The 25,816-nt window shown below is 42.3% G+C and overlaps 1 protein-coding gene across 2 annotated transcripts in view; it reads right to left on the reverse strand.

Annotated features, from left to right (window-relative positions):
- Positions 1 to 25,816, reverse strand: part of RCAN2 (regulator of calcineurin 2) — an 84,406-nt gene continuing 58,590 nt past the window's right edge. For both annotated transcript variants that reach the window (XM_032103995.1, XM_032103996.1), the window contains 3 exons: positions 16,762 to 16,935; positions 13,945 to 14,116; positions 1 to 6,413 (listed from right to left, as the gene is read on the reverse strand). In XM_032103995.1, the coding sequence (XP_031959886.1) occupies positions 6,253 to 6,413; positions 13,945 to 14,116; positions 16,762 to 16,935 (507 nt within the window). In that variant the 3' untranslated portion in view covers positions 1 to 6,252. The remainder of the gene's footprint in view (positions 6,414 to 13,944; positions 14,117 to 16,761; positions 16,936 to 25,816) is intronic.

Raw genomic sequence — 25,816 nt, forward strand, 5'->3', positions numbered from 1 at the left:
TTTGCTAATTCCACCAAAATGTTTAATACCATAATAGATTTTCATTGAAGTACAGAGCTAATGTGAATATTTGTACAAAATATGTGGTTAAAAATAGTATTGATTTATAATATATACAGATATGTCACATCTGTGTCAGAAATGCAGACACTTGAATGAAACCATGAGTAATGCTTTTAAATCTACAACAACATACACAAAATATTTCTGCAGCTACCCACAGAAGGACAACTTGCCAAACTGACACTTAAGAATCCACCAGTCCTTACAGATGGCATTTCTTTCTGAAGTTTCTGTACAAGAACTCTGCTCTAAAATGGATTCAGAACATTTACCTTCATTAACCCAACAGTGAAGAGAACACAACTGTGTGACACTAATGTAGACACAACTTTCTTGCACTAGATAAATGATCAGTTACAATAATTTGTTAAAAGAAGGCTGATTTTCTGGTGAGAATAGTAGAGAAGTTTAATCCTTCTTGCTGGATACTCTCAGTGTTGCAAGTGAGGAAGCCCCTGATTCAAAACTGAATCCTGAAGTCTGTTTTAAGGTTCTGAATATCATCACTTTTCATTAACTTCAAGGCTGCTCACACTTCACAGCTTTCCCAGCCTTACTCCAGCAAGAATCTCCCTAACAAATGTCCCTATCTAGACTTTGTAGCTGCTGCATCAGGACACAATCCTGTATTAAGATGACTCTTGCTGCAGCCCCAGAATCTCTGTGTAGCAACTGAACGAACTGACAGAAGGGGAGAGAGAGCTCAGGCTGGTTTTTAAAGTTTTCTGAGCATCTCTGCAGTGGGGGCATTCAGGGTTCCTGCTCTTCCATCCAGAGGGCTGCTGCTGTTCTGCCTTTATCAGTGCTGCCTTCCCTTCCCTCCAAGCCAAAGAAAATATACTCCACACTTCAAATAGACCTGTGGGAAAGAGCTTTTACAGCACTTCCTCCCTTGTCATTTTACCCCTGAATGCTGCAGTCTACATGTATTCAAAAAAAAAAGAGCATAGCTACTGTTAGAAAAACATCTCCTTTTAAAAGGAGCCTGAAATATTGAAAGCTGCTGTACTCCCTCAGAAGATGGGTTAAACCAGGAAAAGCAGTATTTGGGGCTTTTGCTAGTGTAACTAGTTATTCAAGAACATTGCATGACGCTGAGTATAAATGAGAGCTGGGACTCTATTCCATACCTGGTTTTGCTTTTCGATAAACCAGAAGTAAATGTGATTTCTTAGCCAAAAGGGAATCAAGGAAATGGAAAGCTCTTACATTTACACTGGTATGTGAGAGAAAGCCTGAAACAGCAAAAGTTTAGTGATGAAGTCTTTGCCACTAAAGAAGGACCAAAACTAAATTCAGTAAAGGTTCTTTAGAGGATCTGAAAGTGCTGTGACTGTGATCAGTCTGATCCTGTGGGACACACAGCTCTCTGCTATCCACAGATAGCAGAGAAGCTCATTTCCCTGAAGCTTATTTCCCAGTGCTGTGTCCAGTGCCAAGCATGATGGAAGAGCCACAGCCGGCATGTCGCAAACACAGCATTTCAGTTGGGTAGATGAAGAAACTCACTGTGGTGAGGGAAGCTCTTTTGGTGCTCAAAGTGAAGAATAAACTAGGCCTCCTGCATTTCACCTCTAGAAGAGGTAAAAAGAACCCCAGAAGTTCACTATTACTAGTTTTTCTAATTAAAACACAGAGGTTAAGGCCTGTTCTTTCCAAAGAAATTAAGGAGCTCAGAATTTACATCTCCAATGAGACTTCTTAAGCAGATCTAATTTTCAGAAGCATGAACAATCATCCTTTGAGAAACAAAGTTTTTTATGCCAGGCACACAGAAAAAGAAAAACAAATCATTTTTTTCCCAATCCAGATCTGAGCAATTCGATATCAGAATTTCACAGGACAGTTATCAGCAAACTCATCTCCCAGTTTCCAATCCTTTGCAAGACCCAGTACAAACTGATGCAAGACACATTAGTTTCAATTTTTTGTAATAATGAATGTTAACAGAACTCTTTCCCCAGCCTAGTTGGCAGCTGGATGCCATGTTCTTGTCCAAGCATTCGTGGCCACTGCATCACCCATGATTATAAAAGCCCAGGGAGAACCATGCCGGGGGGCTGGGACGTGCCGAGCTTTTGCTCACCAGCGACTGCACTGCAGCTTTTTTTGTGTACACTGAGCCAAATCCACAGCAAACCAGAGCAAGTTCACATGACTGTGAAACTGCAGCAGCTTAAAATGGAACATGGCATATCCTGCCAACAAGAAGGCTGTTTTCCCCCTAATTTCTACTGAAACAGAGTTTGGCCTATGTCACACATTTAAGCATTTTCAATTCTACCAGGGGTACACAACACACTACTCAGTTTATTGATATAGTTTAACTCTTTAAATGTTGCTTTTCCAAACGCCAATGCAAGCAGAACACAAGAATACTGTTTGCCATATTTATTATTTTAAACTAAGCTCTGAATTATACAAGTGTAAAAGTGATTAATTAGCCAGTAGCTTTTTAATACTCCTATAAAATATGACTAAATAGAACATTCCAAAAGTTATGTACAATACAATGGAAATGCTCATGGCATCTGTGACAGTGCTCAGACAAACCACTGGAATTGCATCCTGCCAGGAGTTCAGTCCATTACTTGGTACAAACAACAATCTGTATTTTTGCTGAAAGCTTCTTCAGTGTTGCTGAATGGGAGACAGGTGGAAAAGACCAAAATAAAACCAATCCACCCCTCTCACACAATTTAGGATCAAATTGATGCTACACAATTTATGCAGGGGGAGAATTTTTATAACCTAAAACATTTTACAGTAACTGTGGCTGTAGTCTTGCTATGGTTGAGGAAGGGATACTCTTCCCATATTTTCTTGGCTGAAAACAAAGTTTACTGGAGTGTGTCTGTGTATGTTAGGAAGGGGGGAGTTTGCATTACCTTGTCTTAATTACAAAAATCAAGGCCACAGAAATTTGTTGTTTTGTTCCAAAAGAGCAGATTCCAAAATACACTCTCTCCATGCACTGGAAATGTTTTCATGCTTCAACCTATACTGAGGAAGTCATTAAAATGTCAATTTCATATCTGAAGAACCCAGAAAGGACAAACAGGCAGCAGGCAACAGAAACAGCAGCTGTACTCCCCTGATTTCCTTCTTTTAATTTCCAAGGAGCAGCAGGAGCCATGCCCACCCAACAGAGGCCCTAGGGCATCACCTCCAGCCACTCCGGCCAGCTCCTGCATTGGGGAGGAAATTAAAATTATGTGGGCTGTGCCACTGTGCCTCAGGAGCCACAATGTAACACTGAGGCTTCATTCTTCCAGGGTTCCAGCATGAGAGAACTCACTGATAACCCTGTGAGAAGCGCAAGCCAGAGCGACTGACCCTGGAGAAGCTACAGAAAAGCAAATTCACACTCAACTGAGTAGGGGCTCTGCCTGTGATGTACTGAATAGGACAATTCCCGTTTCAGATAGTCAGCATTTTTTGAAAGAAGCCTTCCTTCCATGTCAGGCAAGAACCAGCCTTTAGTAAAATACCAGCTTCTCTCATGAGTCCCAAATGCTGATGCTTTGATGATAGGGACATTATTCCATAATACCTGAAGCTCTTTTTTTAAACGATGGCCATTATTTTATCACATACAGGTGATATATAAGCTTTGACCATAGAGGCTGCTTTGAATTTTCAGGTTTGTAATTGTGTTTCTATTTCTGTGCTTCAAGCAATGAGCTGTGTCCTGCTGCCTCCAGGGTAGTACCACACAGCTTTACAAAGCACAGAGCAGTCACTGAACGGGGCCTCATTTTAAATGTTTGAAAATGCACTTTGAGGAAAGAACATTTAAGGTCCAGTGCTTTAATTTGCAGTACAATTTTACATCATTTGAGGCCAAAGTCCTTAGTTCAGAACCTCATCTCTCCGAAGTTTGAGGACATGGATGCAAGGACAAGATGTGGCCTCCTACAGCCTTGCCTGTAAAAAAAATCCATTGGTGATTATCTCTGATTGTTTATGTGTTTAAATCTTACTGTCCCTGTTTATACTGGGCTAAACCCCATGGACATCAGCTCTGGATGTGTTCCCAAAAAAGCCAGTGGTGTTACTCCTGGAATGCCATTTGCGGCCTAGGATGGTGTTTTCAACAGGATACATTCCTAGGGCTGTGACCTGAGTGACAATTTGTTTCCTTAAGACAATTTAAAATGTATCACTGAAAAAACAATTAAGTGACACCTCTAAGGAGTTACTTTAAGAAAACTCTACACAGATATCATGAGGATACTAAAGCCCGATTTTCTGTTCAGTCTGTGCTGTATTTAATGAGCAGTATTCTATCAGTGTAATACGCACACAACGATGCCCATAATCCAGTAACAATTACCACATTACAGAAATGTGCTGAGTAAAGAACTACATCTCATCAGGAATATCAGGAGGCTGTGGTGGTCAAGAGGATGAACTATGTGAGAATGACAAGTCCTCATTCCCAGACGTCCTCACCAGGCCCGCTGGGAATGCCATCTCCTGTCCTCACTCACAGAGCAACATGCCTGTTGTCCAAGGGGGACTTGACTCTGCTGAAGCTTTGTAGCTTCGCTGCTAATTAAGGGTGTGATGGAACCCTCCCTCAGAAACCAGATCATTAGGTTTTACGACAAGAATCTTGATTACAGAACCTAAACTGACTTTTCAGATCCTAGAATAAGCTTCCAAAATGTATTTACTTATTTTAAGCTGTAAAGGATTTTAAACTGTGGAAGCTCACTGTGCCATTTTACAGTCACTTTGGGGAGTACAGCTGCAGCTAATTAGCTTAAAAATCCCACCATACCTTACACATATGCTTGGTTTCTGCAGTATTAATTTTAGTGGAACTACTCATGTGCATAAATTAAGCGCATGCTTAAATATATGCAAAATCTGAGCTCAAATGTCTAGAAAATATGTTCTCAAAATGACAAGTATGCATTAAAAAAATAAATCATCATGGAAGGTCTACCAGACGGAGTCTGGGATCTGTCTGCTGTCAGCCATGATGCAAACACAGAACAGTTTTTGTAACCCAGTATATATTGCAAGTGAAAGAAACATGCAGGACAGGGTGAAAAAGAGGATTCAGTTGCATGCAGTCTAATTTCAAGTGTGTAATTATGGTCCTGTTTTCTTTGGCCTAAAAAAAGACAAAAAAAAAAAACCCAACAAAAGAATTTTAACTAACCTCTGCTCACCTCCACAAACCCAAACTGCAGACAGCTCAAGAAGGGCTTTGAAGCACAGGAAGTGGGGAGGGAAAAGGGCTGAATATTAGAGATGTGCAAGTAATTACTGACAGTTTCAGGGCTGTTCACCACACCACTAGGAAAGCATTCAGCCTGTATCATTACTGGAACATACAGCTATGACAGGAGCAAGGAATCCCATCTTACATGAGCAGTCAATCAGCTCCTCTTCTGCAGACCCGGAGAGAAGCACCACTCATCCCCTGATGGAAGATAAACTGACAATCCCTACTGATATTCAGGCTCCCTCCTCCTCAGAGAGAAGGACTGACAGACACCAGACCCCCCAGCAGCTGCTGCCTCTCCCCTCAGCCCAGAGAACTCCATCTCACATCCCTGTCACCATTTCAGACCACCATTCCCTACAGCTGTTGGTGGAATAGAGTTGTTTTCTGTTGTTTCTCAAAATGTTTTAAAGATAGTATTCCTTACAGAAAATTCTGGGGGGGGTGAAAAGGCCACCAAGCTGCTAGTGGAGTAAAAACAACACACCTACCCCCTTAAAAAAGAGTGAAAAGGGAAAAGACTAAGGTCTGTTGGGAAGTGAGGAGGGCAGAGGAGCAGGCTGCTCGATGAAGGGCAGTAGCAATCCTGGGAGTTTGAATATCAAGCCTGATATCGGCCTAATTCCCACCCAAACGGTATCTCTGGTAGTGGTGTTTCAGCATGCAAATTATAGCCGTGAAAAGATCCTCAGACTGAAACCTTCCCTTGTTTCCTCAGCCTTGTTTTGTCCTTTCCAGCTAGATCTATCAGTTGGTGTGTGATATGGTTACAGGTACAAAGATCATTTTCCTAGCCCTTTTGTTACAGAGGCTTGATTACTGTGAAGGGGTTTCAATGACCTTAATGTCCCGGTGCTCAGAAGGCAAAGGCTGCCTTTCAACAGAACAAAGCAAACAAAAACCAAGAGCTGTGCTGGAGGAGAGAGAAGTGCTGCTTCTGCGGGAGAGGCTCAGTTAGATACAGGTGGTGGCACACCGGGGCGTCGAGTTTGAATGATTTTTGGCTTTGGAGAATTCTTTGGGTCCTCGTCATCTTCCATGTCGCTGTCACAGACGTGCACTACCACACTGGGAGTGGACTCTGTTCCTGCGTGCAGCTCATATTTCTCTCCTGGAAGCAGAGAAAAGCAGTCACGTCAAGAGATGGCAATCTAAGTAGCAACACAGCCTGTGGCACTCCTGGACTGCAGAATACTCCACACCTGGACAGGGAGGTGAGTGTGTGCTGCTGCTCCTAAATACAGGTGAGCACCAGCACAGCTGGACTCTGTCAGCTACCACAACACATCCTGGGGATCCTGCCCCAGGAGGCAGTTTGATCAGAGGTCTGTAAGGCATGATAAAATACACACACCCTTTTGTCTGTAATGGTGTTTGGCACCAATATTGGTGACTAACAGCACTGAGATAAACCCACAAAGTACGCAGAGGAGAAAGAACACAGAAGTTCATGGTTAAAAAGAGGAACTGGAACCCAACCTATCCAACCTTTGGTCTGAAGTCATTTCACACCTGTTAGGTTGGGGTTGTTCTTTATTTTTGCTGTGGCGTTCCTTCAGTCCCATTTAAAGTCCACTTGTTGCCCTCAGACATATTTCAACACTTAATCTAATTTCTCCAGAAATAAAAAACCCACATATCTCTGCTCCAGATGGATTTTGAGTTTCAAAGCTGTTTAGCTGGAGCTGCAACAAATTTTGTTTCTGCAGATGTGATTACAGAGCAGTCTATAACTGCTCACTAGAGCAGGCTGAACGCCTAAACAGTACATTATATTTTCTTCCTTATTTAAGTCTCAACACTCAACACAGTACTCCTCTGATGAACATGGCTTTTTTTTTTTTTTTTTTTCCCCACAGAATATATTCTGAGTTGGAAAGGACCCACAAGGATCATCAAGTTCAACTCTTAAGTGAATGGCCCATACAGGCGTGGGTGTTTACCTGCAAAAGTCCACAAGCAAACAAGGGATCAGACATAGGACTTTCAGTCCTGAATTGAGCCTGCTGGCACTATACATATTCTGGATTGGACATGGTATACAAGTAGGTATTGGTCATTAAATTGCAAGGAATTAATGTAAGAGTTTTAAGAAAAAAACATTGTCTGCAAAATCTTCTGAGATGAGGAAGGTGAGGCCCCAGCCATCCCAGATCGCCTCTGTAGTGCAGTGGCTCCTAAATGCTGCACCACTGGCAGAACCCAGAAGTGCCAGGTGTTACACCATGGAAGCAAATAGCAGTCCCTGTCTCAAAGCACTTGTGGCTTGCTTGTGGGACTAATTTGGAGTTTTATTTGTTGGCCACTTTGTGGCAGAGTAATTCATGTGAGGAAGAGCTTGCAGGTTTGGCCCTGCATTAGCACATACAGCTCTGGGACTGTGTTCACATGCTCTTTGTGCTGACAAATTCCTTGGTCCAAATAAGCCTGGGTGGCTTGAGACTAGAGGACACGCTGTATTTTTGCCTAAAAACAAGGAGGCAGCTAGTGAATAATAGCTATAAGTCAGGCATCTTGCTGTGAGAAATATTTTACTGCTGTGATACCATTAATGTTGACATTTAACTGCTCTATTTTTGGCAACCTTTCCTCTGAATCCAAATTGAGCAAAGCGTTACAGGTCTTGCTGATAGGCTAAAATATAAAAAGAGAAATAGCTTGGTTGTGCTGCATTGAGGAATTATATGGTTTTTCTTTGCCCATTTTTCCCTGTGGGTCTCAGCTAATTTCTCAGCTCTGGGCTGACGTCAGTGCCGCCAGCCAGCACCGAGGGCTGCATTGGTCACTGTCACCACGGGCAGCTCCGCAGGGCTGCGCACACGCAGCGCCGGCCTGTCTTCCCACACCAGCACCGCCAAGGAAATCAGATTCACTGCCCTCTTAAAAGGTAATAATCCCAGTTCAAATGCCACATTCTTTTACTGCTCAAATCCCTCCCAGAAGGACTCTTTCCACTGAAAAAGAACAGTGGAAATAAGTACAGATGCAAGGAAAAATATTCAGATGCCTCTGGCACAAGTAACTGCAGCAGCAATTAATGTCACTTTGCAAACCAAAATGTGATGCACTCATAAATTAAGTTTTTAAGGCATACAGTTATTTCTGAGCACAAATGAGCTGCAGACTCTGTTCTGTACTCAGCATTATTCATGCCTGCAGAGCTGTGGCTCAAACACCACAAAACCTTTTCATGGCTGAGTTAGGAACAGGGCAACAGTAACCGTGGGACTTTTGTACCGCTGTATCTTGTTCCAAACATAATCACTGTTTGCGGAAAAACACTGAGGTGATAAGCACAAAATAAAAATCCAGTAGATACAGCCAGATTAGCCCTTCCCTTCTGCCTTTTTTCTGTATTTTTTTTCTTTTCTCTTAAACTTAACACCTCCAGCATAAAAAAAAACCCAAAAAACTAAGTCTGTAGCAGTTCAGCTACTGAAGTAATGGCTGAGTCAGTGGATTTATGTTTACAAGACCTAGGTTATCTCAAGCTGTGAGCAGCAAGTGGGGTTAACACAGGTAAGACTCACCAATTTCTGTAACTAAAACCACCCCAGCATTTGTCCAGTGACCTCATTCAGCTGTCTCTGACATTCAGCATGTCTCATTCAGCATGTCTCTGTGTTCTCAGGCCCTACACTGATCCACGCTCCTGCTTCTGCTGGAGCCTGGAGAATTCTTACAGGCTACCTAAGCCAAAGGATTCTTGAGGAGAGGGGTCTTTCTCCTCCAGCCTATCTCTTTCCTTTAATAAAAAGTTTAAACCTTCACATAACCTAACAGTGGCAACTCACATAAATTTACTCAGAAAAATATCACAAACTTTATCCAATATACTCAAACATAACCTCTGCCTTCAGGGAAGAATTCAGCTGTGGCACCTCCATTACAAAGTCCGAAAAACTTTCTGATAAACCCCTGAAAATAGCAGTGATGTTGCTCTCTATCCATTTGCTTTGCTGAAGAAAAACAGTAAGAATTTGAAGTTTCCCCGCTTAACAATGAGCACAGCTGCTTTTATGTCACTGAGCCCAACCTTTTGTGACCACATGAGCCAGGAGTAAACCCACAGCCTCGGGTGACGCAAGAAAGATGACCACAGAAGCAACTTTCGGTATTTCAGAATTAAAAATAATGGTATAGGATTTTCTATCCCTTTGTGAGTCAGTACTGTGACCTTTCATTGGTGTTGCAGCTCCTAACAGGGCCCATTTGTCCAGCAAAGTTGATATTCATATACATAAGGAATAATGAATAAATGCTAATTTTAATGTGTAGCTATCTCATCCCTAAATCAATCTCATGAGCAAAGGTTAATGAGTTCAGAGCTGCCCATTCCATGTAAATGTGGCATTAGCATCATAAAAATACCTTCCCCTTACAGTCCCTTCATCTAAGGGCTTTACAAATACCACGGTGCAAATAATAGGAGGTCCTTTGTTTGTGACAGAAGAGCTACAGCCCATCCCACAAAATACCTCCACAGAACACTTCTACAACATGGATCTGCCATAGCAAAGCAGAGGAACTGCTCCCTGGAATCCCATGACTGATGCTGCAGGAGCAGGGCATCCTCCTCTCCCAACCAGAGGAACAATTTTCTCCATCCACCAGCTCCCCGGTACCCTGCCCCTGGTAAAAGGAGGGAAGGGAAAAAGCAGCCACAGAACAGCAGGGAGAGGAAGGACAGAGATGAAAAGTTTTATCTATCACCATTTGTTTGCCCCTCCATCCCCTTTTAATCCTTCCTGGGAGTCATATGAAATATTTAGGATTTCCTTTGAATCAGTGATGACAAACACAAGAGTTTGAAAACACATGAGCAGAAAATCTGCCTCGAGAGACTGTCTGAAATCTCTGTGTATGGCATTTCCTGGGCAGGGTCCTGCTCTCACCTGTTCTCCCCTTCCCTAGGGAAGGGTGAGCCAAATTGGGGGCAGAGCAGGGGCAGGTGCTGCGCATCCTCCTCAAGAAGCCCAGCTAGAGCATAGCAGGAACAGCTACTTCTGAATTGCTCAGAGACAAAAATGAAACCAAGAGCCAACAGCCAAGTGGCACAGACATCTGCCAGGTCTCTTCTGTATCCCAAGAGCCACCACTGTGGACTCAAGAGCCACCATGTGTGACACTTCAGAATGGTGCTTTCATAATGTGAAAAATGTATTGTGCAAGACCTGGAGGAGTAGCCTGAGGTGCAAAGCCTGCTGGAATGCTGATAAGGGGCTCTGTAACATGGAGAGGAGTGCAACTGTTGTAGACTTCTCTGTAAGGGCTACTGGACATGGTGCCCTGAACTGCTGTGGAGGCAAGTGGCCACTGACAGAGTGCAAAACTGCACGAGAGAATGCATGGAGCAAAAAAAAGTGCTCAGCACCCTGACCTGCGCTGGGTGTTACTGTATGGTGCAGATCCCATCAGTGCAGCTGTGATCTGTGAATCAAACTCACGGGAGAAAAGCAATTTCTCTGGGCAACCACAGTGTGGGCAGCAGGGGTTGTGAGGGGTTGAGGCCGACAAGGGGAAGCCAGGGTGGCACCTGGGATCCTGGGGAAAAGGCATTCTGGAGTGCAGAGTTAGAAATGAGGGGGTACAGGGCAGTCTGTTGTGAAGAAAGACGCAGTGGAGGAAGGAGGGCATGTATGGACAGGTTGGGGATTGGATATGGAAAGAGAAGGACTGCTTTCCAGAAAAGAAAGGGCATATTCTAGTGCCAGGAGGGTGGTTTGTAAATCACTGCACTAATAAATGGCAAACAGCTGCCTTTCGTTTGAGAGGAGCAGCTCTGCTGTAGATACAGCCTGGAGCTGGAGACTCCCTCTCCCTCTACCTTGCAAATGTTTCTCATATAAAATATATTTGCAAGGTGGGGTGGTTACTTGGTTGTTTGCCTGTCTGGTCCAGGTTGTATCCTCACCTGGCCTAACTTGGAGCTAACTTTTTCCTACAGGAATGCTTGCAACCTACCAATCTGTTCTCTAGTCTTGGCCCTGATGTCTTCACATCTTCATCAGCATTTCAAACGACTGGAAGTTCTCTTGACAGTGGAAGTGTTTTCTATCAAACAGATTAACAAGTACACTCCCTTATTTGCAATATTTCGAGAAGATTGTAGGCTGGAGGTCAGCACCAGGAAGTCACGGTTCCTGGCTCTAACTGATCTACAGCACTCTGTTCATGCCTCATTTAAAGCCTAATTTCTGCATCTGCAGAAAGTGAGAATATACATCAATCATCCAGGAACTTAATTAAATATGCCACTATCTTCCCTAAGGAGTAAATGCACCCTCACTGATCTCAAATTCATGGGAAGGAGCCAAAAACCAGCTTCCTTTTGAGCACAGAAAGAAATCTGTTCCATTAGATCTCCGAGATGCCAGCCTGTCACTGCTGCAGCAAGAACACCTGTCCCAAAACTGATGGCACACAGCAAATCTTTAACTCACTTCCAGCATACTCCTTATACTCTGGAGCAAATCTCCCAACACTTTGCCCCCAGGAACAGTTTTGCTCTCTAATTTTGCACCTGTGATGATTATGGCACCATACTGTGACAGGAGATGACCTGGATTCAGGGAATTGGAAAGGAGCATGGGTCTGTGTCCAAGTGGCACTTCTTGCATTCCCACTGAAGTAGGACAGTAAAACTCATCTTATGCTGAGGGCATACAAGACACTGTTCACTATTTAGAAGCTCTAATGAGTTTTCTTAGTCCTCAGATGGTTATTTTACCAAATCACTGCATTTATCACAGCAAAGATTCCTCATAAGTTAAAGACATGGAAGTCAGATTCTAACATTCACAGCTCTGTAAACAACTGTGCCAAATGAGTATTTTTCGACAGCTGATAAGCCACAGTTACATTTTTAAATTGTATTTTTGAATGAAAAAAATCTCACTTCTCTGAGGCTACCAATGCTGTTTGATGTCCAGCAGTGTTTTACTGCTGCAATACTGAGAAATGAGTGTTAGTGGGATTTGTTTTTCAATGAAATTCTAAACATAGTAAATGCACAACTGAGAACAGCAACACTATTTTAAACCCGCCGCTGCAGTTAACTAAAATTGATCCCTCTAACAAGTGCTAAAAATAGAAAGAAGAGAGCACACAATGGCTTTTCATACTGCTCCCTGCAGGCTCCTTAAATCCGGGTGAATTTGACCTTCACGCAATGCTGTCCCAGAGTGTGGGACAATGAGTGATATTTCACATTCCACTGCTCCAGAACAGGAATTGATTTATTACCCAGCTAACTCGGGAATTTGTTTACATGTTTCCATTTATAACACTGCTGCATCAAAGGGAAAAAAAAAAAAAAAGGAGGTTATTGTTTTTCTTTTATTCAGCAGTTTAGAAGCAAACTATCACTCCTGGAAATAATAATATGCAATATAGTATAAAGTCCTACACCTGATTGCCTTTTTCTACGGGCTTTCCTGCTGAAGGGGAATAAACCATAGGAATCTCCTGATATATATTTTCCTCATTAGAGATCCCATGTGAAAAAAATATGAGATAATCCTGCAAACCTTGTTAATCATGAAACATCTTCCTGCACCTCACGCACTCCAGCTCTGAGTTACTTTGGTGCAGTTGCACAAAAGCCCCAATGATAAGATGTCTGCAATTGGAAGCTACTCCCAGAGCAAGCAATCAACATCCCCAGTATAGCTGGGGAGAAAACAATTCTCTCATCCCACAACAATTTCAAAAATAAACTGCTAAATTTTCATGAGCTCACCCCCACAATTGTTATTAGATTGGATCTGAAATGTTTTATTTTGGTAGGAAGATAATTTAATAGGCTATTTTTTCCCCGTGGCTTATGAATGTAAATTAGATTAATTTGTAAATGATACTGCTTAGACCTGAAACTGGAACCTTTCTCATTTTGAAAGTTCTAAAACAGGATGCTTTAACAGCTTTGAAAGAAAACTGTTTGTAAAGATGACTTAATTAAATCAAAAGTAACCCTCTCCTATGTAAAGTTTTGGTTTCATCAGATGAGCATTTTCCAAGGGAAAGCATTGCTTGAAAATCCCAGCTAGCTTTAATTCCTGGCATTAGCCAAAGGTGAGAAGACAGAAGAAAGCCTGGATGCATTATCCATTGACATTTATCCTGTGCTAACGGAGGCTACAACTTACGCCATTCCTCCTGCGTAGTTTTCAGCAGGAAATGAGCCTTCCTAACAGAGCAATCCCACTGGGACGGAGGAACAGTAGTCCTCTCTCAACAAACAATGTGAGAGACTCTCCACTCCAGTGGAGGTGCCTGTGAGAAATCTGCACCTTGGAAAGCAGTACCAAGCAGATGTCGTGTACAGCAAAAGCTCCTCACATCCATGGCCAAACATTTGTCCAGTCCCACCTAAACCATCAGCTGTCTCATCTAGGCACAAACCCCAGCACAATAAATGGTGTAAGCAAAGCTTTGATCAGCTCTCACAAGCTCCAGATAACATACACATGCCTACACACGGCAAAATTCATTCTGAAAGAACCAGGTGACATCCATCAACTCAAATCCAAGTTTTAATGCAGCTTCCAGCTCTATGCCAACTCCCTCGACAGTTATTATCTAGGCTGATATTGCTCATCTGCTTTTCCTGACACGTTTTCAACCAAGGACCACAAGCTTACCTGGTCCAAGCTTAGAAACTGCATAAAGGAGGTCGTAGTTGATGACAGGTGTTGCATCATCTATTGGTTGCCACCCCACAGGTGGGGAGGCTGGAGGTGAGATGAGAAACTGTTTTGCAGGCTGTGGTGGTGCCAAATGAAGCTTGTCTCCATCTGTCTCAGAGGTCTGAATCTTTAAAGCATAACAAAGACACTGTTTAGTACAGGATAGAATCATACAACGGTTTGGGTTGGAAGGGACCTTTAAAGGTCATCTCCTCTAACCCTCCTGCCATGCTCAGAGCCCCATCCAGCTTGGCCTTGAAAATTTCCAGGGATAGGACATCCACAATTTCTCTGGGCAACCTGTGCCAGTGTTTCACCACTCCTACTGTAAAAAATTTGTTCCTTACATCCAGTCTAAAACGACCTTATTTTAGTTTAAAACTATTTTTCCCTTGCCCTATCGCAACAGGCCCTGCTAAAAGGTCCATTCCCATCTTTCTTGTAAGCCCCCTTTAAGCACTGAAAAGCCACAGTGAGGTTTCCCTGGAGCTTCCTCTTCTCCAGGCTGAACACCCCCAGTTCTCAGTCTGTCTCTACAGCACAGGGACTCCAGCCCTCTGAGCATCTTTGTGGCTTCTTCTGGCCTCACTCACAAAGCTCCATGCCTTTCCTGTGTTTGGGACCCCAGTGCTGGACACAGGACTCCAGGTGGGATCTCACTGGATCAGAGCCATGTGCCTTGACCTGCTGGTCACGATGTGGGTGATGCAGCCCAGGAATTTGGGGTGCTAGTGCATGTTACCAGCTCAAGCCCAGCTTCTCATCCACACAGGATGGCTAAATTGAATGACTGCTCAAATCATACCCTTCTTATCCCAAACGCCACTCAGGCAGGGTTTCAGCATCAGTCTCAGCAGAGAAGGCCTGGAGATAAATTTCATCTCAGCCGTACAGATGGTGCCTCTGCAGTAAATGCACACTGTGGGGCTGTTACATCAGCAAAGCTACAATGTCTGTGCCTTTTGTGTACGTTCTCTGAGAAGAAATGCAAAGCTTTGGTAGCCATAGCTGCTAGTTCAGAGAATTTTGAGGCACCTGTAAAGGTGCTGTTGTGATCTGGTCTAAATGCCTAAGTAAATGTGACATTACACAAGTAACTCCTGCACCAAGGCCTTATAAGTAACTTCAGAAACGTTTCTACAGATTTTATTTCTTTAGTTGAAGTGATAAAGGAATCTATGTTGTTCCTTACTCATTTGCGACCGAGTGTCCTTATTTTATTTCCATCTTAAATGATCTATTTTAAGTCCTGCTCTTTTCTAGTATGTTAAAGAAGCCTTGACATAAATGAATTGTACTGCAACCATCTGAGCAAGGTTACAACCAGCTGGAGCATAGAAGCAATGAACTCTATTTCCATGACAGCAAACATGCCAGGGTGCTGAGATGCCACCCTCCTGTACCTCCTGGGGTTTGCAAAAAGCCAGTCTGCGTCTCTCAACTCCATGTTCCCCGGAACTTGTAGGTCTGGAAGTGGTTATTCAGTCTGGCTGAGGGCAGACACTGCTGCTTCCACACCTTCATTCCCTGGACACAACTAATAAGCTCTTTTAAGACTATGTGTACTGGAGAGCCTAGTGCAGGTACCAGAATGGTTCTGCAGGAAATCATCTTAGATAGGGAGACTAATCACTATTGTGCACATTTTTCTTTTTCTTGGTTCTCCCAGGTTTTCAATTAGCCTCTTGATTGTGCAGTTAGAATGAAACCATTCTCAGATCTGCTTAACTGCAGGTTTTGAAACCTTTCAGAAAAAAAATTCAGAGCCAGATTTAGGAGATTAAGGCATAGAAAATGGGATTGAGACAGATTCTCAACACCTAAATCCAACTGAAAGATCTTCTGAGCTCATCTAACTTGTTAAGCATATTGTTGTTTTCACAGCTGTAGTTTCCCATCCTCCTGTGGTTCTGCTGCTGTCTAGGCTCAAAACAGCTCCTATTCTGACCAAGATGAAGAGGCTCATAATTTAACAGGCTCTTGGGCTTGCTTGATACCTTCAAGTGAGCCAACCTTTACCCTCAGACCTCTGAAGGGCCGATCTGGCAGCTCAAAGCACACCTACATTGTTCATAAACACTAGTGGGTATCTCACAAGACACAGTGACCACATCAATTTATTAAAATGCGTTCAGAAGAGGTGGTGGTTGGGTTCTCAACCTCCCTCAACTTTCTGTATCCCGGCTGGGGCCCAGGCTGTGGGAGATCTGCATTCTCTCTCCCTTGGCTGAGAACTGACAGTTCCAACAGATGGATATAATCACCTACAGCCCCAGGCTGGGAGTGTTGTTCTTCCCCTACCTTCTTCCTTTGACTTGGACTCAATAAATTCCTTTTAGAGAATTCAGTATTTGTAATTCATGTATTCAGTAAGGAAAAGCCAAGAAGGCAGAAGGAAGCCTGACTGTGGCTCAGGGTTGCAGCCAAATAAGTAATCCAGCCCCACCTTTTTTATTCACTTGGATTCTTTACATTAGCACACTCTTATGGTTAGTTAAGAGAGTTACCCACAGACAACTCCTAGTGTTGTAAATCACCTCTAAGATACGTAATTCTGCATGTTGAATGAGCATCTTTGGTCCTAAGTGGTCCTTTAAATTTACTGCAGACCCTCAGGACATGAACAGCTCAGTCAACACAAGGAGGTTTAAGTATCTTTTATCAGAGAGATTGGGCATGGGAGAAACCCTTATTAGTTTTATTCAGTGTTACTGTAGAATACTTCTATAAAAGCTACGCACTAACACAGAAATAGATTCCAGATTTCATTACCTGTGCAAAATACAACTTTAACTTCTTCCCTCTGAACTGTGTTTCATGCAGCTCTATTCTGGCACGAGCAGCTGATTTGGGACTGCTAAAATTTATCCGCACACGCCTGAAGCTTTTGAACAGCTGGAATGTCACACAGTCATCATAGGCACGGAACAAACCTTCAAATTTCTCCTGCAAAAGAAAAAGAAATAATGTTGAAGATTAACTTCGTGCTCTGTCACATCAGTCTGTGTCAAAGAACAACCAGAAACTTGACAACTGTTTAACCAGGAGATTTCAACCTGTGGCCTTTGGGGACAGGTGTCCATAGACAAATAAAGGCTCTGTGAAAAGAAATTAAGGAAAGCAGTGGTCTGGTAGTGCTGAACTCTGCAAAAGTCTTCAAATTGAGAACCCAGCAGCTGTTGAACTTCTCATAAAAGTTGAGCAAACCTATGACAGTGACATAGGAAATGAAGCTGAAAGGGCACATGACTGAAAACACCAGACAACTGTGGGCTCATCTGCACAGAAGCAGCCATTGTGCTGAATTACACTGGAGTCAGCAGACAAAGGCTGGAACCAAGGGTTACCTCCACAACAGCACTGCAGGGTCATTTAGTATTGCATGATACGTTTTTCTGGATGTTTTGTCATTTGAATATTTAGAAGATACACTTTTTCTTTTGAGGGCTCGTGAGGCATCTGGAGACAAATTGGATAACTGAAAACAGTGATCTGTCCCAAAGACAAATTTCAGGCTTCAAAATGTTTAGCTGTAGAAACACGCTCAAAAGCTCATGACAAAGACAGGGATATTTTAACATTGTAAAAGAATAGTCTGAAGTTTACCACTCCATGGACCTGGAGATGAACAGAAATTCAAGGCACCTTGGCAGCCTTGGAGGCTCAGACCCTGTGATTTCTCTGCAAGCTGTGAGCACACAGAGGACTAGTTCCACACCATCAAATAAACCCAAAGTCCTTAAATCAATTCTGACACTTACACAGGATTTTCATTCACACAAACACAGGTTCATAAAATGCTGAGGCTGAAAGAGGACAGTTATTATTTAGTCCAGCCTTTGTGTTTACTCAGATTTCAGATTTCACTCACTACCATCCAGTGAGTCACACATCAGATCTGAGCATTTTAACTACTGCAATCAAGACTTGAAGTTTTATAAGATGAAGAATCAGCCAGACCAAAGCCCCTGCTTTTAGGAGTGCTTTATTCTGAAAAAAACACCGGTGAGATGATTTGCCACACCATTTCATATACACTGAGGGCTATTATGTCAGGGGTTTGTATAATTACAAGAACCTAATGTGTAGTGGCAATAACCTGATGTGGCTGCCCCATCCCTGGAAATGTTCAAGGCCAGGTTGGATGGCGCTTTGAGCAACCTGGTCTAATGGAAGGTGTCCCTGCCCATGGGGGGGAACTGGAATGAGATGATCTTTAAGGTTCTTTCCAACTCAAAACATTCCAGGATTCTGTTTCGTTTGCTATCTCTGCAAGTCCTCACATTTTTACATGTTTTAAAATACTACTTCTTTTCTTCTCATCCAGGAAAACAATTTCTTTTCCCTTAGAGTGGATAACTGGTAGAGACTACAGAAGATAAAAAAGAAAATGCAACTGATGTAATCTCATCAATACTTCAGTTCTCATCCTTTGAGCTTACAAGCAAAACAAAGAATTCAGAACTTCTAAGAAAAATGCATCCTGAAGCACAGTGCAGCTGCAGCAGGGAGCACTAACAGCACCACAGGAGTAACTACTGCCAGAGTGAGACATTTGTTAAGGAGTTAATAGGGAAACAGCCCAGTTCCACGGCCAGGGCTGTGACACACCACGGCACATGTTCCCCATCTCCTTTCATTCACTGCCAACTCTGTGGTCTTCCTCCCCATCACTGATATTCCATCGCTGGCACCCTCTCAAAGGAACCTCCCTATGGTCTATTAAGCTTTCATGATTTTCATTTCATTCTGCCTGACCTCACTCACCTCTTCCTCTCACCACAGGAGATACTTTGGAGGAATGAAAAAGGAAAAAGAAAGAAAAAAGAGGCAAGAGCTCTGTGGTTTGGCAGAGGGCAACTGAAGGCATGCAGCAATCCCCAAAACAGTGTGAATTGCATATGTTTGTACAAGCAGGTCTAGTCTTACCACCCAATGTTGAGATTGTCAACATTTCACACCTCAATTATGCTTTTTATATCTGCTTTGCTTATATTTTTGAAAAATTCCATTTTCCTGAGCAGAAGCCTACATCCAGTGGCATTTGTATAAAGGTCAGCCAAAAGCAGCAGTCATTTCAGTCCTGTCCTGACTGGAATTTTGATGCCACAACCTTCACAATGACCAGGGGAAAAGGGCTGGGGGAAGGGAAAGAAAGGAACAGGGGCCCAGTGTCTGTGTAAAGTAGGACTCACACAGCATTTAGAAACATAGTCCAAATAAAAAATAAAGTGACTAATTAAAACTTATGTCTTCCTGTTATCTTTATCACCTATTTCAGACCTCTTCAGTACATTTTTAAAAAGCATCTTGAAGTAAACAAACTTAAACACATATTAGTGGGGGACCTGGCAGTGCTGGGTTAACAGTTAATCCTAAAAGTATTCAACCTAAACTATTATATGTTTCTGTGAGAGACATCAAGGTATTTATATATACATACATGCATACACACACAGACACATATATATATATAAAAGATGATCAAGGTATTATAACAGAAGTCTCATAAGGCAAAAATTAGCAGCAAGGTGAACATTTCCCTGTGTAGCTTTCAATTTCTCTACGAGTCAGCAATTAAATCATTCATCATTCACCAAGTGTGGAAGGAACCACACATGGACTTACCTGGACACTGAGAAGTATCTATTCCAACTGACTATTTATTAATAAAGAGATGCTCCCTGTATGGATGCAGCAGTCAGGGCTGTGTGCTTGCCCTCCCTGTAACACAACCCAGAGCCCAGATCTTGGTGAGGAACATTACACAAAATTAGGGAGGACACGATTTCAAACATGGATCCAAGAACAGTGGGCACATTCCTGGACTACACTGAGACTCACTCTTGTTAGGCACTGAAAGGAAGAGATAGACTACTGTAAGAGCAGCTGATTAAGTCCTGGAAGCCATTGCCACACTGGGAGAACTTTGAAGCACTACGGACTTTATTCTGCTTGCTTTTCAATTTGATACTGGCACAGCTTTAGAGAGCCAGCCTTGATTAACGCTCGTGAAAATGCCGTGGGGAGGAGAGAAATCAAGCCCTCTATTTGATATTAATACAGGGCAGTCTATCCACAGTGGGGACACTTCCACTGCACTGACTGAAACTGCAACTCCCATTAAAAAGATTCATACATCTGGATTTTTCTACATTTTCAGCTGATAATATTAATGACCTCAGCAGAGGTCATTAATCATCAAGTGAAGTTAATGGCCCTCAGCTGCATCTCGAGCCATCCCCACTCCTCCCAGCTTTATATTAATTCCCAGGAAATGCCATATGCCTTAATTGCTATTGCCTGTGACTTCTAATATCTGCTGAATGCACTTATCTGGATAAAAGTCTTTCAGAGTCATTCCAATCTATAAGAAAATTTATCATATACATTTTAAAGACCTAAGCAAATTCCTTCCCTTTCAAGTTTTGTGGATAAATTATTCAAGACTCGTAATCCTCTCAGTTCAGGACTTTTAAAGTGCTTTTAGGATTCGGTACTTTTAAAATGCTTTTAGAAAGTAAGTCTTTGGACTTTCAGAGCACTTTGAAAACTTGTGAAAAAAGAAACATCCGAAGTTAAGCAGCAGTGTTGCTATTCCTAAAAAGTCAAAATTACTCATTTATTTCTGGGATTTTGAAGTGTCTTCATCCATCCCAAGTATGTCTCAATAAGGCCCAATTAATGTTCTGGAAAATGTGAGCAGCCTTCATTTCACCAAGTTCTCATTTCTCCCTCGTGGGCCCTGTGCCCTCTCTTCATCTTGTTATTGTTTTGCCCAACACTGGGCACCTTTCCCCAGTTCTTTCCTGTCACTTTCTGTCAGCTCCCATCACTCAGTGCCTCTAGCAGTTCCCAAAGTTCTTTTTTTGTTTGTTTTCTAAATTAATGAAATTAGCACAAAGTAGGACCATACTAATTAAAGCTGCTGATTACTCTAGCGTGATGGTTATCATTTAGGATACAGCCAATGCTGAGAACAGACACCATGCAAGGAAGAAATGAGTGCTGGAGTGACAGGACCTAAAAGCCTCTGAGGACAAGGGCAAACCCATGTCCTTGTGGACTAAAAACTATTTCTAGCACTAAATGGGAGCTCACCTGGGACCAAGGCCCTGTAAATCACATGGTAACAGTGATCAGTGAAATGCAGCCATAGGGAGGTAAACGAGATGCTGGGTATATTTGGAAAAGTATTTCCAGTAAAGCAAGGAGAGTATTAACACCATTATATGGAGCCTATTGCACCACATTAAAAATGCAGGGTTTGTTGCCTAAGCAGATTAATGGGAATAGATCCAGATAAAGGTTCCAGGGAGGTACTGGAATGAGTCCAGAGAAGGGAACAGAGCTGGGAAAGGGTCTGGAGCACAAGTCTGATGAGGAGCAGCTGAGGGAGCTGGGGGTGCTCAGCCTGGAGAAAAGGAGGCTCAGGGGGAACCTTTGGCTCTGCACAACCCCCTGACAGGAGGGTGCAGCCAGGTGGGGGTCAGGCTCGGCTTCCGGGAACAAGCGACAGGACAAGAGGACATGGCCTCAAGCTGAGCCAGGGGAGCTTTGGCTTGGACATTACGAACAATTTCTTCACTGAAATGGTTGTCAGGCATTGGAACAGACTGCCCAGGGAATTGGTAGAATCACCATCCCTGAAGTGCTCAAAAGGCAGGTGGATGTGGCACTTGGGGACATGGATTAGTGGTCAACACAGCAGTGCTGGGTTTATGGTTGAATTTGATGATCTTAAAGGTCTTTTCCATCTTTAACCATTCCATAATTCTATGAATTAACAACTTACTAAATAAGAAATGAAAATGCTTGCCTTATTTAGCAAAACAAAGCAAAGAGAGGAGATGGGACAGTCATCGGTAATTTACCAGTACTGTTCAGAGCAAGGACAAATCACACTGTATGGAGTAAATTTAGAAGACTACGTTGGCATAAAACAAGTGTAAACAGTTGGCATAAATAGGTTGAGTCTAGAAGTTAAAGAAGGTTTCAAACATCAGAGTAATGATCCAGAAACAACCTTCCAATTACAGCAGCAGCAGCAAATTATTTTTTTAAGACTGAATTTGGTTAGTTCATGTGAGGGACTATGACAAAGTATCAACACAATGAGCATTGTAAAACATGACAGCCATAATTAGCAAGTGAATTGGGTTCTGACACAGCAAGTTCCTGTGATTTATTTCCAAACATTTCTTTCATGAATAGCTCCACTGGCATTGTGTTCATTCAGGACAAAAGCCAAGGCCTAATTCAAATCAATGGAAACCTTTCCACAGACATCAGCAAACTTTGGATTAGAGCCCCAGAACTCAGAACCCAAATTACATTTTATTATTCAGTGTGTTTACACTCATTATCACCCTTGCTACACATTTGATTTAGGAGATGGCTGTGATTTAAAACTTTAGCCTAATGCTTTTCCTAGAATTTTGTAAGCAAATAAAGAAAGCATTTTTCCTATTTTAATTTTTCCTGTTCATTCATGTAAAAGATACTCCAAGGAACTAATCACAATAGGAAAAGGATATAATTCACAATTATGAAATTAGTTTTTCCTGAAATTAGTTCTGTACTGGATATAAATATCCCTGTAAGACATAAACTCCTATCTCAGAGTTGAATGTATTCTGTTTCCAGACAGCCATACAACACTACAAAGCTCTCATGAGGCACAAGAAGAAAGACAGAATCTGGTAGAACATGTGGATGCTGTGCACTGAAGAGTCTTGTAACAAAAACAATCTAAGAACTTGTTTACAGCAAAGAGGATGGGCACACCAGTTACTTCTAGGGGGATAAAAAAAGTTACTGAAGTGACACATATTTAACAAAACTAATACAACAGAAGCCTAAAAATTATAAGCTGCAGTGATTTCAGGATTGGGATATGTCAACGCCACATGAAGACTATTGTAATGTAATTACAATAGCCTGGATATTGTGTATGGCTCTTCTCATCCTCCATTAAGGAAGATGGAGGCAAGATGGAAGAGCAACAAAAGACTGCAAGGATGATCAGAGAAGTTGTGAATCTGTCACAGGAGGTAAACATAGATTATATCCATCCCTGGAAGTGTTCAAGGCCAGGCTGGACAGGGACCTGACCAACCTGGTCTAGGTGAAGGTGTCCCTGCCCATGGCAGGGGGTGGAACAAGATGGTTCCTTCAAGGTCAAACTGTTCTGGGATTCTGCCTTGGGAAACAGAACCTAAAGTATGAGGTGTTTCCTGCTGTGTCTGAGTATAAGGATATCAATAAATAATGTGAAGGGAAACAGATTAGCAGAATTAAAATAACCAACAGTGCTGATATTAAACAAAGGCTTCCTGTTAAAAGATTTAGACTTAAATTGAGAAGCTTATTTAGCACTAGACCTGTAACATATCAAAATGGCATTGGCCCAGAAATAGAAAAAAGCCTAATTACTTTTATGAAAAGGGTAAGAAGGAAAGATTAGAGAAGAGCACTATACATTTCTGTGGTTCTTAAAGACAAAAGGAGAGGAAAAAAGGGATCTTGATTTGTCTAATGAAAACTTAAAAGAACTGGGTTCACCCGAAGTGCTTTTAACAATTATTTAACGAGCCACACAAAACAAGCAAGCAGCTTGATACAACTGATGTGTGAAAATTCCTTAAAAGCAAGAACTCCCACAAGTAGCCAGTGTAAGCAACAGCCTCTTCAATGATCAAATTCCCTGCTTCTAAAAAAGATGAAACTCATTGGGAAATTCTGGAAGTGCATATGAAAAACCACTACTGACTCTCAGTTAAAATTCCAGGAGTGCTGTATATAGAGGAAATATTTTAAACCAATGATGATAAATAGAGAGTTCCTATGGACTTGTCTTACTGCCTTTAAGTAATGGCAGGAGAATAAAATACAAATTTACCATTCAGAGACCCCCTTAAGGCACAGGTCTCCAGGCTGTAGCTTTTTATTTCACCTTTCACCGTCGGTAGCTGTAGGTAAGAGTGTGGGTTCTCCCTATTCCCTCCTTACAAGTGGGGCAGGGTATTATTTGAATAAAATATTCACATGGAATACTGCTGTCTGAATGTTGGTTTGCACAAAGTTTCTTCGGTTACCAAAGGGAATCCCTCATACAATCTCACAGCTGGAAACAGCAGCAGAAAAATGCCTGTCATTCCCCAGAGTACATTTTGAAAGGACATTTCTACATGTAAGACATTTTTAAAGGGGAGAAAACCAGGGAACACTAGCTATTTTGTCAGGTAACCAGAATTACAAAGTACTCTGTAATGACCTCCTGGTTACTGCATTGTCTAAAAGTGTGTTCCTCACCTTGGAACTCAGTGTAAAGCCCTGCTCATCTCTTCCTGAAGTTAGATTAGGGCATTGACATAGGGCTGGAAAGAGCTTGGGTTTATTTACATTAAACATGCCAGTAATTAGCATCTTCCAAAACTGAACAATTCTCTTAGTACATGAACAAATCAACTCAGCTTGCTATCCCAGTTCATTCAGTTTGTTGTTCTGTGCTTGGCTTTCTCTTGTTTTCAAAGGGTGAAGGTCAGGTAAATTGTGAACCAAAGACAAAATAAAACAGTAAAGCCAAAAAAAAAATTCAGGCTGGACTTCAAGATGGGGGGTGTTATAAAACACATTAAATCTTGCTCTCTCCAGTAAAATGAAGATTGATTTGCCTGCATTACTGCAATCCCGATAAAGGGGAGCCTAATACCTTTAAGCTTTACTATGTAAAGAATGCAGTTTGTATTCCAGAAGTGATGTATTCCAGAAGTGATGCTAAATGGCCTTGTTGCTCTGCAATTTGCAGTGAGCCAACCCTAAACAGGAGCACACCAGCCACAAAACACAGCCCTGGTCCATGGCTCACACATCCTGCTGTGTTATCGTGACACACTGGGGCTGTTCGGAGGCATCTGTGTAGAACTTTTAGATCCTGAAGGATGCGTTGAGGGTTCTGCCCTCAACGTTGTGCCAAAATCATTCTGACAGCAGAAATATTTGATGTAATGCTTACTGCTTATAGATCCAGTGTCTTGTTCCAGAGAGGGACTTTGAGCAAGTGTAACAGATGTTGCACAGTGTTGTAAAGACATTTGTAACTTGTCATCTCTCAAAGAGCCCTGACGGCAAAAGTAGGTCAGGAGCTGGAAGAAGTTTGCTGGTCCCACCTCACGCTGGGACTAAGGCCAGAAGAAGCATCCGTCCCTCAGCAGACCTCCTGCATTACATGCCCACCATGGCATGACAGCACTGCAAACATCCTGGTGAACAGAACAACACAGATCTCCCTCTTCAAAAATCAGCTGAACCAAATAAATTTACCTTCGGCTTCCAACTCATCAGCACAACAAAAGTACAGAGATAATATCTGCCCCAAAGCTTAATGGAAATGCATTCACATTTCGGAAGAGGCTGACAAATGTCAGAGCCACAGAATTTTGCTGCGTTGCCTTTTCTGTTTTTAACCAGCTCACATCCCTGTTTACCTCAATGTGACGCACATTCCTCCTGCTTAGCTCCACTGATCTGGAAACCAAAGGCCCCTTCAAGATGAAATAAATTGTTCCTGTGGCAATGCCAAGGGGGTGATTTAATATAGTTTGGAGAGTTCTCAATTCAATTTCACACCCAGCGATTGAGCTAAAAGTAAAATCCACACTTTACATTTCTTCTTTATAGGAGCACTGTTATTTTACTGTATCATCAGCCACAGCTTTTCTGAGCACGCCATATCTGAAGTACTCCAGTTCCAGATGCTGTATGAGCTCCCTGAAATGCTGGAAGTGCTCTTGCAAACCAGCTGAGAAAGTGCACATCCTATGAC

This window comes from Corvus moneduloides, chromosome 3 (assembly GCF_009650955.1).
Source record: "Corvus moneduloides isolate bCorMon1 chromosome 3, bCorMon1.pri, whole genome shotgun sequence".
In the NCBI taxonomy this organism is placed as follows: Eukaryota; Metazoa; Chordata; class Aves; order Passeriformes; family Corvidae; genus Corvus; species Corvus moneduloides.